Here is a 12,263-nt window from a genome sequence, read left to right on the forward strand (position 1 = left end):
ACTTTAAATTGTACTCAAGTATTTAAAAAGTTGAAAGTAAAAATTTATTTTCACTTTAATTTCAAAGTTAAAATTATTTCTTATTTTAATTTAGTTTAATCTGAAAAATTAAACACTACACAAATATTCAAATAAGTACCTTACTATACAGGTCTATGTACTGAAACAAACTTGAACATTTAAAGATCCAACAAATTATAAAAACCATGAAAGTATTTCAATGAAATTAACACTTTAAGACAATTTGACATGATGTACTAAAATAACTGAAATTGAAATAAAAATGAATAGAGACCTAAAAAGCCACACACACTTACAGTATATACTAAAATCGAAGCAAAATTTAAATCAAAATGAAAAATTATATAAAGACATATAAAACTATAAAAGTACATCAGTGGAGTTTTAAAACACTCCCCGTCCTGTAAACTATAATAATCTTAAAAAAACAACAACTACATACTCAACCTTTTTTTCTAATTTTGTATTGTTTTATTTAAACGTTTTTCTTAACCTTCATCACCTGTCTCTTCTTCTAGAAGCACGAGATGCCAGTGTGTTTGGTTTGGTTGGTCTGTGCATATTTCCACAGGCCCAGATCAGAGGACAGAGAGTATGAGAGCAGAGGGAGGGATGGAGGGATGAAAGGAAGAGTAGTTGTCTGATGTGATGTGTGGATCAAAGGTGGAGCAGCCCAGATCTCTAACAGCTGCTGCTTAGCAACATCATAAAACACACACACACACCGTATAAAAGAGCCAGAAGATGGAGAGAACACCAAAGACAAAAGTCCAGTTTTATTAAACCCAAGAGTTTTCATAAACAAATATTACAAAAGGCAACAGAAGAACCAACTTGGATTCAGTTTAGAACCAAACGAAATCATTTTATAAACAATCTGACGTCCCAAGAAAACAGAAACAGAGCTGGAATTGTAATGCGTTTCAAAATATTAATCATTTCAGAGGAAAATATTCCCCAAAAAGTTGCTCTAATTTCTGACCATAAGGGATGAATTTCTCTGTCTTTTTTTTGGTAAATCCTATTATTCTCAGTGATAATCCTCATCAGTTATTTAATCAACACAGCAGTGATGAAAGGATACTTAACCAAACTTTATTTTTATATCATTATTATAAACAATTTTGCATTACAGTAATGAGAATGAGCAGTTTTTTTAGTTTTTAGGTTTTTTGATTTATGACAGTTTGGGGGAAAACATTTGTGAACAATGTCAAAACGTAAACGTACTAATCGTCCTGCAGTGCTTCCTTGTCTTTATGGAAAATATAATTTGTAAGAAAATGTGAACAGAACATGTTTTTATGGGATTCACCTCACCACAACCAGAAGAAAACAGTCCATGTCTGCTGGTGCTACTGTTGTTCAGGACAGGGAGCACAAGACATAGTCCCACGACTGCCCGAGCGCTTCAGGTGTGTGATCAGAGCAGTGCTAGAGGGCTGAGACCAGTGTGTGTGTGTGTGTGTGTGTGTGCATGTGTGTGTGTCCGATCTCAACTGTAAGAACATCAGGAGTATAAATACAAAATAACACATTTATTACTTTATGCATGAGGTCGTTGTTGTGTTCAGGCTCTATAAGCAGTCCATAGAGTTGTCAGGCATGAGTCCAAGGGGCGGGGCTTTGCCGGGCATGGAGATGGGCGGGAGCATGGCGTTGGGGGCGGGATCTACATTCTCCGAATCCTCCATCTTGTCCATAGTCGCTTCCCAGTTAATGTGGAAACGGGTCACGCGGGGGTTAGACGCCAAGATGTTCCTTTGCAGCTGCGAGGCGGGAACACATGAAAGTTCTAAATTAGAACCGTTTGGATTTGAATCTGTCAATGTTACATTGTAACGACTCAATGTTAACATTACTCTTCAAAATATAATATCATTTAACCTTGACCACTAGGTCCCATTAAAACATGTTTGTGAATGCATTAACTGACAATAAGCAAGACATTTGTTACACTATTTATTAATTCTGTCAATTTTAGTTATTAAAAATACAACATAAATAATGCATTCACAATAAATTAATAATTGATTTACAAACGTTGAATCAATTTGGATGAAAAATAAATGCTTTAGAAGTATTTTTAATTGATCATATAAACTAATGTATTAATCTAATGTTAACATTGAATCTTATTGTAATTGGTTAATTATATTATAATAGTTATTAACATTTATTTCAATAGTCATGACACCTCTATGCTCAAATCAAACTGCTTTATGTGTTGAATCAGAGTTTTAAATATTAAACATCTGAATATTCAGGTGGTTAAATATTCAAGTGGTTTAAGAATCTTGAGATTCGAAACAGAATAAATGCGTGGAAATATGGGATTCTGTAGCAAAGCACACAACGCCAGCGACCTGGATTCATTTCGCAGAGGTAATGAATGACAAACGATACTGGACTATAAACGGCAGCCACCTGCCTCTTTGTTCTGAGCGACATTGACACATTTCAAATGCAGCAGATCTGTGTTACACAAATACACTCTCAATATACAACATGCACAATGTCTACTGAGCGTCAATGGCCTTTCTGGCCTAAACACAGTTTCCCCTTATCTCTATTCCAATTCACCAGTCATATTTTCAGCGGACAATATAGGAGCAGGTACAGATCTCATTTTAACATGTGTTTATCAATCTGTGTCATCTGCGCTTAGGCTTTTTGTATTAAGCCAAGCATAAATACATGATGCAGCTTTGTTCATAATTATGCAACTGTTAGTTTAGACATTATTAAATTGTTTATTCAATGCAATAAGTGCATAATTGCATTATTTTGCACATTGTCCTCTGTCTACATATTTCTGCATACATTAACACTAAAATAAACTGTTGTTTGTTTTAATAAAATAGTTAAATTAAATTTAAGCTTTTTTTTTCTTCTGCTCTTTGTTAAAAAAAAGTGTTCAATAATTACCAATAAAGACTCATATTAAACATTATATCATGATAATTTTTTAGCTATATCGCCCAGCACTAGTGGCGTACCGTTAGTGAATGAAGCACAGCATGTGTATGACGTCTCACCTGTGTGTAGTTGGGTTTGACAGGTGGGTTTTCCCGTAGCTCAGGGTCTGTGTACTCATTGTTTACATAGTAACCGATGCGAATGAATTCCTGTCCGCGATATGTGCATGTGATCAGCACGACGGTCACGCCCACCGCATCGCTCTCAGGGATCAGCCCTGTGTTTGGAGCGTCCGCCTGTCAATCAAGTCAAAAGAGACAACAGAGAAATGTGACTAGAATGCTGTTTCCAAGTCATCTTTGTAGCTTGCAGGTTGTAAATGTTCTTGCATCTACGGATAACCCTTTGAATTTCATGACTTCGAACATTGTGTCCAGTGTGACACTTTTTCAGGAATGGAGATGAGATGAGGACACATCTTAAAGCAATTTGTGAACTTGACTTGAAATTTACATTTGTATTTTCTCCATTCATCTCTAGGTGGCAGTGCACTGCAATATATTCACTAAGATGGTATTATTTATTCGGGTTAGAAATGAGATTTGCAGCGAACCAGAATCATAACCCACCTGAAAGACAAACATGTGTCTGCCTGCAGGAACTGGGCCGACCAGAACCGAGTCCAGGACCTGGTCGTACTCCTCACTCTCAGCTGAGCCCACGTAGATGATCTTCCACTCCAGATCTGAGAGAGACAGAAACCCAGGGATAAGCATTTCTTTTTCTCACAGTAAAGTGACAGATGTACACCATACAGAAAGCATTTCATGCAAAATTAAGAGGATGCTATTTTACATGCTTGAAAAACTGAACATCCTTTGTATTTACCCGTATATTAGTATTTCAAGTTTCATATAATTAAATACCGATTAAATAAAAATGTCCTTTTATAAAATTTCGAGAAAACTGTGGAAACATGCCTAAGTAAAGTTTTCTTGATTCTTACGCCATGGTAACTATGCAATAAATATATGAATAAATAAATTCTTCATAATATATTTATTAGCAAAAAAAAAATATTGTATTACAGCCGACATGTATGAAATAAAACGAGTAAGATTTCCAATTAATCAGAGGAACATTATTCTAGAAAAATGCAAACAAAATTAAATAAAAAATACCCATACATTTATGAGTCTTAGTTTATTTGTGTTCGTTAATTAAAATAATGTATTTTAGGAGCAAAATCGCCAAAGCTCCTCACATAACATGATGTCACAAGAAATCTAACCAATCGGAGAAAGCAGACACATTGTTCACGCCCTGCTTCCGCTATCGGACTAATCAGGGAAGGAGGCAGAGTTGCCAGGTTATCAAAACAAAACCCGCCTAACTAGTCCAAAACAAGCCCTATACCTTTTCGATGGATCGCGTTCTTGCGGGATAAATTAAAATACACGTTTTCTTTTTTTTGGCGGGATTCCTTTACTAAAACTTGCATTTGTAAGGGCTAAATCACGTTATCGGGGTCGCGTAAACCCGAAGACAGGAAAAATAATCCGCGGTGTTAAAGTATACTTTTGTGCGGGAAAACCGCATACTTGGCAACACTGAAGGAAGAGGCGGCCTCGCGCTGTCATCGAGCTCCCCGCCGGCGCCAAAATATTAAGCGCGTAAACAATAACAGCTGACGAGAAGACTTTAATAACCATAAATATTCCCGTGATTCCTGACGATGTGTAAGATAATCACACAGTAAGACGCATTTAGTCTTCAGTATTAACCAAGCAACTGCAGAATACGTGATTAAAGTGTTAATTTGTGAAATCTCTCACCTTCAGGCAAATCCTCCATACATTCAAACGTGATTTCGAATTGAAACGGGTTCCCAAAGGGACTGGGATTATCCAGAACAGCCACGTTTAGCACCTGCACTTTAGCCATGGTGCCTCACAGGGTTTGAGCAACAGAAATCGGCCTTGTGTTTGTGGAAGAGAGCTCCTTGAAAAAACTGCCCAGGTCACTGTAAATCTGAAGTAACTAAATCCAAGTGTAAAGTCAGATCTTCTGAAGAACCAGATGAAGCGGTAGGGTTTTCTCTCGACAGGGTTAATTTTTACTTTATAAACTAATCAGATGCTCGCCATACATCCATTATATTTATTGCTGGAATATCCTGAATAACGTGTAATTTAGTGGAGGTTTTATGTAAACGCGGGTTTAAAGCACCAAATAAAAGAATAAAATTCGGTCTTTTCCACGGGATCCTGAAGGAAAAACGTCCTTAAATGGATCAAAGACTCCGATTGACAGCAGCAAGTGCTCTGTTCTTCTTCTTCTTCTTCTTCTAAGTTTTAGCGGCTTTTGGAGTCTAACTCATTGGTACATTATCGCCCCCTTCTGCTTCGGAGTGTGGATCACATAAAAGGTTAAAATAAAACTTCATATTTTCCTTACTAACACTTACATGCCACTCACATAAACACACACACAAAACACATCATACTGTAATTACCCATCAAATCCTGTTTAAGACTCCTGCTTCTCTTAAAAATGTCATCAATATTCTACTCTGTGTCCTGTTTACTGTGCTTAGTTATGCTTTTGATGCGATCTCCTGTGCCCCAATGTCCCTCGGTTTATTCTTCATTGCCTGTGTCTGTGCTTCATATCGATAACAAGTCATGATTATGTGCTCTGCTGACTCCTCTTCTTGACATCCCTCACACAATCCCGTCTGGTGCTTCCCTGTCATATTTAGCATTTTATTCAGTGAACAATGTCCCAACCTTAACCTTGCCACCACAGCATCTTCTCTCCTATTTCCCCTTCTATCCTCTTTAACATTTCTTTGAATTTAGTATATAAGTGCCTCCCTTTCGTCTCTCTATCCTACATCTCTATATATTTTTTCACCCATTATGCATTTAAAATTTAACATTATGCTTAACTTACAGTACATCTCTACGTTCTCTTTTGTTAGGGCCCTTTCAGCCAGGCTATGTGTCATCTCATTACTCCTAATCCCAACACATGCTGGGATAACCACATAAATCTGACCTGACATCTCTTATTAACTACTCTTGTGTTTAATTGCAGCACTTCATACAGGATACCTTGCCAAGTCTTTGAATGAAATTACCTTAAACTAGCTACAACTGATAAAGAGTCAGAACATTTCAGAACCTTTTTCCCGCCTTACCTTTTCCACCCATTGCAAAGCAATTTAATATTGCCATCACCTGTGCATACCTCAGGGATTCATGCACTTTGCATATTTATAATTATAAATAAATAAACACACATTTAACACACCTATATACTGTGCTCTAATCCTGTATCTATAAGAAAATTCAAGAGAGCCTAACTACATTCCCACATTTTCCACATTTTCTCATCTTGTCTTCTTCTCTGATCCCTTCAGTATAAACCTGCTCTCTGCTGTTTCCTGCTGGACTGGAGGAAATCTTCTCCTTTGGGTTTTACTGCAGCTGGCATCCAATCTCTTGCATTACTGCCACCTACTGTACTAAATTTACTTTACACAATATTCTATTGTTCAGGCAAGTTTCTTAAAAAACAAAAAACAAAAAAAACGATTAAATATTTCTTGCCTCTTTGTTTCTCTGCAAAATACTTTTACAATTTTTTTTTAACAGCAAATTTGTTTCTTCATGCCACTGTTGCTGCCATTTGTCCATTATTTTATTCCACACTATGCTCTTTTCAAATTATTTTTCTTTTGGCTGCCTTTTTGCTAGCTTGTCTGCCCTTTCATTGCCCAGATAACCTGAATAAGTCAAGAAGTTTTTTTTTTTTTTTTTTTTTTTTTTTTTTTATTAGTTTGGGAAAACCATAACATACAACATGTTATCAAGAAAGAAAAAAGTAAAAAAAGAAACAGAAAAAGATGGAAATACAAATTACAACAGACAAAACAATTGCCAGGGGGAGGAAAGTATTATACACGCATATATAACATCAAATAAACAAATTGTAAAATTTACAAATTTTCAAAGTTCTTACAGCTTTTTTGTTCACAGAGTTTCTGATACTGTCAATATAAATACATATTTCAGTTAACAAAACCATAAAATTGGGTTTTTTATTGCTAAATTTACATTTATGAATGTGAAATTTGGTCAACAGAATAAATAAATTAATTAAATAAAAGCACTGTTCTTTATCATCAGGATAGTCAGTTAAACCAAAAAGTATATTTTCCCATAACAGTGAAAAATGTTTTAAACACTGAATATTCTCCCTAATAAACTCTTGGACCTTACCCCATAGTGTAACTGAATATGCACAGTTCCAAAATAAGTGCATGGCAGTTTCCTCATATTCATTACAAAAAGTACAATTTATATTTATACCTTTTTTAAAATTTTGTAAGTAATGACTTGCTGGATAAAATCTATGAATAAGTTTATAAGAAACTTCTTTAATTTTATTTCTAAGATGATATTTTTGTGGTAATAACCACACTTTCCTCCAGCAAATAAAATTTCCATTTAATGAGGAGGCCCAGCGAGACAAGATATAAGGCACAGTAACAATTTCTTTTTGGAAAAGAGTACGAATAGCTCTATTATTACTCTTGGGGTATGATGAAAAACAAATTTTACCAACATAAGATTTAGTAACATCAAAAGATACTGAACCAGGAGAATGGTCTTTATCTATACCTCTAAATAGCATTTGTGTACCAGAAGGGATTGAACCAAAAACGATTGCAAATTCTTTTTGAGTGACTGGTATTTTATAATAAGAAAGGAATTCGTCATAAGAAAAGAGTGTTCCTTCTTTATTATATAACTGACTAATCAATTTAATATCGTTTTCAAACCAGTTCTTTAAAAAAAGAGATTTGTGTTTATAAAGAATGTTTCTGTCATTCCAGATGAAACAGCGATGCGGAGAAAAATTGTGCTTGTATATTAACGACCAAGATAAAAGCACTTGTTTGTGGAAAGCAGATAACTTAGCTGGAATTTTATCTACATTATAATTACACAACAAAAGAAAACTAAGACCACCAATATTTGAAAAAGCATAATGAGGGATAAAATTCCAAACAGAAGTGGGGTTTTTTAAGTGATGCTTAATCCAATTAATCTTAAAGGTATGGTTCATTGTGGTGAAATCTAGAAAATTAAGGCCACCATTCTCATATGAGTTCATAATTACAGTCTTTTTTACATAGTGTGTGCGATTTTTCCATAAGAAATCAAATAGTATTTTATCAATATTTTTACTAGTAAGGTTATCAAGATACAAAGATAAGGATGCATATGTTAGTCGGGCTATACCTTCAGCTTTAGTAAGAAGAACTCGTCCCTTTAAGGAGAGATCTCTTTGAAGCCAGAAATTAATTTTTTTTTTGGTTTTGTCTATTATGGGGTTGAAATTCAAAATGACCCACATGAATATTCCTCCCCTGCCTAACTGCTGTTGTATAAATAAATAAAAGATCATAGAGCAGGCTTTAATTAAAAAACTGTTGGCACCGCTTTCTACAATACACTCTACTGCTACCAAAATGGCCAATGAGTCTACAGCATATACACCTAAATAGTCTGATGTTATTTTACTAATATCCGTCTTATACCTTGGCACAGTTCTGGAGGAAATCTCTCCATAGTCAGGCATCAAACACAGTGAAGCAGATGCACAAGAATATGAAATGAAAACAAAAATGCTGTGCTAATACAGTTCAATCAACAATTATTTTATTAAAAAAGGAAGCAATGCAAATCAAAAGCAGTTCCACAGACACTTAATATCAGCATTATATGATGCAACCTCAACCCTTCAAAACAACAAGTGAGATTCATGATAACAGCTAAGGAAGGACATTGACATGCTGCTATAATGGAGCAACACATCCGAGGTTTGTTGTGCCATAGTATACATCCTCATATCACAATAAGTATGATTCCTTAAGATAATACAAGCAAAATCATGAGAAGAACAGATGAACCCTATTTCTCACAAATAAAATGTATTGTGTATGAGCATGACAGATCATTCCAGTTGTTCATGATAGGTCTTCCAGGATTCAGAACAACACAGTCCTCATTTCCACCAAAGTCATTTGGCTCACTCTCATCCCAAAACCTGAATAAAATGTGTCAGATGTGTCATTTCAGGTTTTACTCTTTCAGCAACTAACAACTGAGGAACATCACAAGCATTTCATGAGTCAACGATACTAACAGTCCCGCAAAGTTCAGAGAGTAAAGTAAAGTAGTACAGAAGACTGAGCAGAAGCAGAAGTGCAGAACAATAAAAGGGTGACGTTTTCTTTTAGTGTTTTTTAAACGGGAAGTTCCTTTAATTGTGGTTTATGTTGTGATTCTGTCTGTGGAAGAGCAGTCTTCAGAATTTTTTTTCTCTCTCAAAAATATATTTCTGTGCTTTTAGGACTTACCCTTGTTTCAGCGGTGAATTATCCACCCATTTCATGATGCCCTCGTCCTCTGTGTCTGACAAACCAATCCAAACACTCTCCGTGGCGAATGAAGATATGAACCTCTGTGTTAATGAAAACAGGAGTAAGTGTGATTGCTCTCATTCATTAACAAAAACCTCACCTTAACACAAACTCTTCTCTTCAAACCTGTTTCTCTTCAGTGTTGATAATGACCAGATCAGCCCCACGATCCCTGCAGTACTGTCTGCTGTCAGACCAGTTCTTCAACTCAGTGGACATGAAGAACAAACCTGAAACACGCAGATTTTCATACATAAAGACTTCTCAAAGCTATACAGAAATACGAAGGAAAAATTAAACAAAAACAGATTTGATCCAACCTTGTTTATCACCGAAAGACAAGATTCTGATGTGTTGCAGTATGACAGATATCAGCAGAAGAACACAAATGAGCCCGAGACCCACTGTGATCGACACCAAACATCTACTTCCTCCTGTCGAACACGACCAAAACACACACACACACACACACACACATATCAACTATAACAATTTGCTTATTAGACAACCCCTCAAATCAACATGTCAGTAAAGTGTATGTTTATTTATAATGACAAATAACTGGAATACGTATAAAGTGAAATATGCAAAAACACGTGCTGATGAAGTAAATAGAAAAAAATACTTACTGCATTTTTTGTGATTCTGTTTTTGAAGTTCAGATGTGTCCTTAACAATTTCATAAACATTATCCATTTCCATTAGACACTCGCTGACGCTCTTCACAGATGAGTTGTGATCCCTAGCAGCTATGTTGCCTAATGTTTTAAATCCCCTTAACCTACACAGGAAGTAACTTCACTCCCTAAACTGGTTACAAAACAATAAGATGCAGTGGCATGTGTTGTAACTATGGTTTCTATTGGGTGTCTATTTTCTTGTTTGAATAACCCACCAAGAAATGTATAATGTTCTAGGAATGTTTTCAGCGGCTAGTTTTATTTTAGTTCCCAGAATGTTCTACTAAAAGTTAGGATAACATTCTCTAAAAACATTCTAAAAATATCTATTGATAACATTGCTACAACATTATTCTCTAACATTCTAATAAAGCTTCCCATCACACTAGATGTGGACTGACATTGCTCAGATGTCAGATGTTCGTTGAAATTGAAAACCCAATCCGTTTGGTGTCAAACTCTCGCGTAAATAACTCCAAACACAGTATTACCAACTTCACTTATTATAAACAAGATTTATTTCTGTCCTAAATGTAAAAAGGTTCTTATTGAGATTAACAGAGGTGTTGATGGTTTATTGAAAATAATAGTTTAGCTTGATGTCACCATTAGGGTGATCAGTACTTAGGCAGTATGACTCTTTCAGTTACGGTTAATTTAACTGCTTTAGCTATATTTGTTACAGCGAAAACAGGGAGAGACAAATGTCATCAGGTGATGTTGGTTACTTACTAATATTAGGATAATATATTATATATATATTAGGATAATATATTTCCTCATGTAGTAATCTGGTCAGTATGTTTTATCTGGAGGTCTATGCTATGAATTAAATATTACTGACTATAGCAGATGCAATGTATAAGATCTTGCAAACTTATGTCATATTTCGTCTGTTCTTTTTAAATTACATTGTTAAAGAACCAGAGAAAGGTTAGACACTAGTGATGTGTCGTTCTTGAACGATTCGTTCAATTTGAACGAATCTTTAATGTGACTCGGGAAGAACGAGTCGTCTCGGGGAGTGATTCGTTCAGTCGCGCATGCGCATTATTCTATGGGTTCTGTTCTAGTAGTAGTAATTGACCTGTCAGTCAATGCAGTCTTGAGCCGGAAAGAGAATTGATTAGTTCATAGTTCGAGTCTATCGGGTTTTTGACTCGTTCCTCAGTCACGTGACAGCCCAATACGTTAAACCCAATGCAGCATGAGCCGGAAAGAGAATTGATTAGTTCATAGTTCGAGTCTATCGGGTTTTTGACTCGTTCCTCAATCACGTGACAGCCCAATACGTTAAACCCAATGCAGCATGAGCCGGAAAGAGAATTGATTAGTTCATAGTAGTGATGGCCGATTCGTGAACGAATCGTTCAATTTAACCGGTTCTTCTTAGTGAATCGGTTGAACCAGTTCACCAAATCGAACTGAATCGTTTGAAACGGTTCACGTCTCCAATAAGCATAAATCCACAAATTACTTAAGCTGTTAACTTTTTTTAACGTGACTGACACTCCCTCTGAGTCAGAATAAACCAATATCCCGGGGTAATCCATTTACTCAAACAGTACACTGAATGAAATGCTGTGAAGACCGAACTAAAGATGAACACCGAGCCGAGCCAGATAAAGAACAAACACGCCCACTGCTGGAGCAGTTCTCGTTCTCGAGTCAAGAACCGGTTGCTTCGGTTTTCGGATCACCAGTACACTCAACCGAGAATCGTTTCTGTCGGACGCGTCCGATTTGAGAACCGATGAGCTGATTCTCGTTCTCGAGTCAAGAACCGGTTGCTTCGGTTTTCGGATCACCAGTACACTCAACCGAGAATCGTTTCTGTCGGACGCGTCCGAATTGAGAACCGATGAACTGATGATACTGCGCACGCGCGATTCAGCGTGAAGCCAACTGACTCACAGCATGTCTGAACCGAAGGGATTCTTTCGGTGATTGATTCTGATTCTGTACTAGTAACGTTATGAGCGCGGGTATTTCGAGGGCTTCCCAGATAGCAAATTACATGTGGCCCAGATCTGGCCCACATCTTCCTAATTCTTCTGGCCCACATACCGCGCGGAATGACGGCGATGACTCAACCTGAGTCTGGCTGACATATGTCAGCCACAACTGAACCAGATCTGGGCCACATC

At 36.4% G+C, this 12,263-nt stretch overlaps 2 protein-coding genes across 3 annotated transcripts; both read right to left on the reverse strand.

Annotated features, from left to right (window-relative positions):
- Window positions 1–766: 766 nt before the first annotated feature.
- On the reverse strand, window positions 767–6,309 carry LOC127948751 (histone chaperone asf1b-B). Of its 2 annotated transcripts, none has more exons than XM_052545425.1 (4): window positions 6,143–6,309; window positions 3,570–3,685; window positions 3,060–3,236; window positions 767–1,790 (listed from the first exon to the last, which is right to left on the reverse strand). In XM_052545425.1, exons 1-4 carry the CDS (start codon window positions 6,177–6,179, stop codon window positions 1,599–1,601), a joined length of 522 nt encoding a protein of 173 aa, XP_052401385.1. In that variant the 5' UTR covers window positions 6,180–6,309; the 3' UTR covers window positions 767–1,598. The 2 variants fall into 2 exon arrangements, with proteins under 2 accessions (XP_052401385.1, XP_052401384.1); XM_052545424.1 differs by lacking the exon at window positions 6,143–6,309 and adding an exon at window positions 4,776–5,299.
- Window positions 6,310–8,757: 2,448 nt separating this feature from the next.
- si:ch73-343l4.8 (C-type lectin domain family 4 member E) lies at window positions 8,758–10,277 on the reverse strand. Its single transcript, XM_052547051.1, has 5 exons — window positions 10,066–10,277; window positions 9,757–9,870; window positions 9,563–9,666; window positions 9,374–9,477; window positions 8,758–9,060 (listed from the first exon to the last, which is right to left on the reverse strand). Exons 1-5 carry the CDS (start codon window positions 10,136–10,138, stop codon window positions 8,925–8,927), a joined length of 531 nt encoding a protein of 176 aa, XP_052403011.1. The 5' UTR covers window positions 10,139–10,277; the 3' UTR covers window positions 8,758–8,924.
- Window positions 10,278–12,263: the final 1,986 nt, after the last annotated feature.

Source organism: Carassius gibelio, chromosome B1 (assembly GCF_023724105.1).
Source record: "Carassius gibelio isolate Cgi1373 ecotype wild population from Czech Republic chromosome B1, carGib1.2-hapl.c, whole genome shotgun sequence".
NCBI classification, from domain to species: Eukaryota; Metazoa; Chordata; class Actinopteri; order Cypriniformes; family Cyprinidae; genus Carassius; species Carassius gibelio.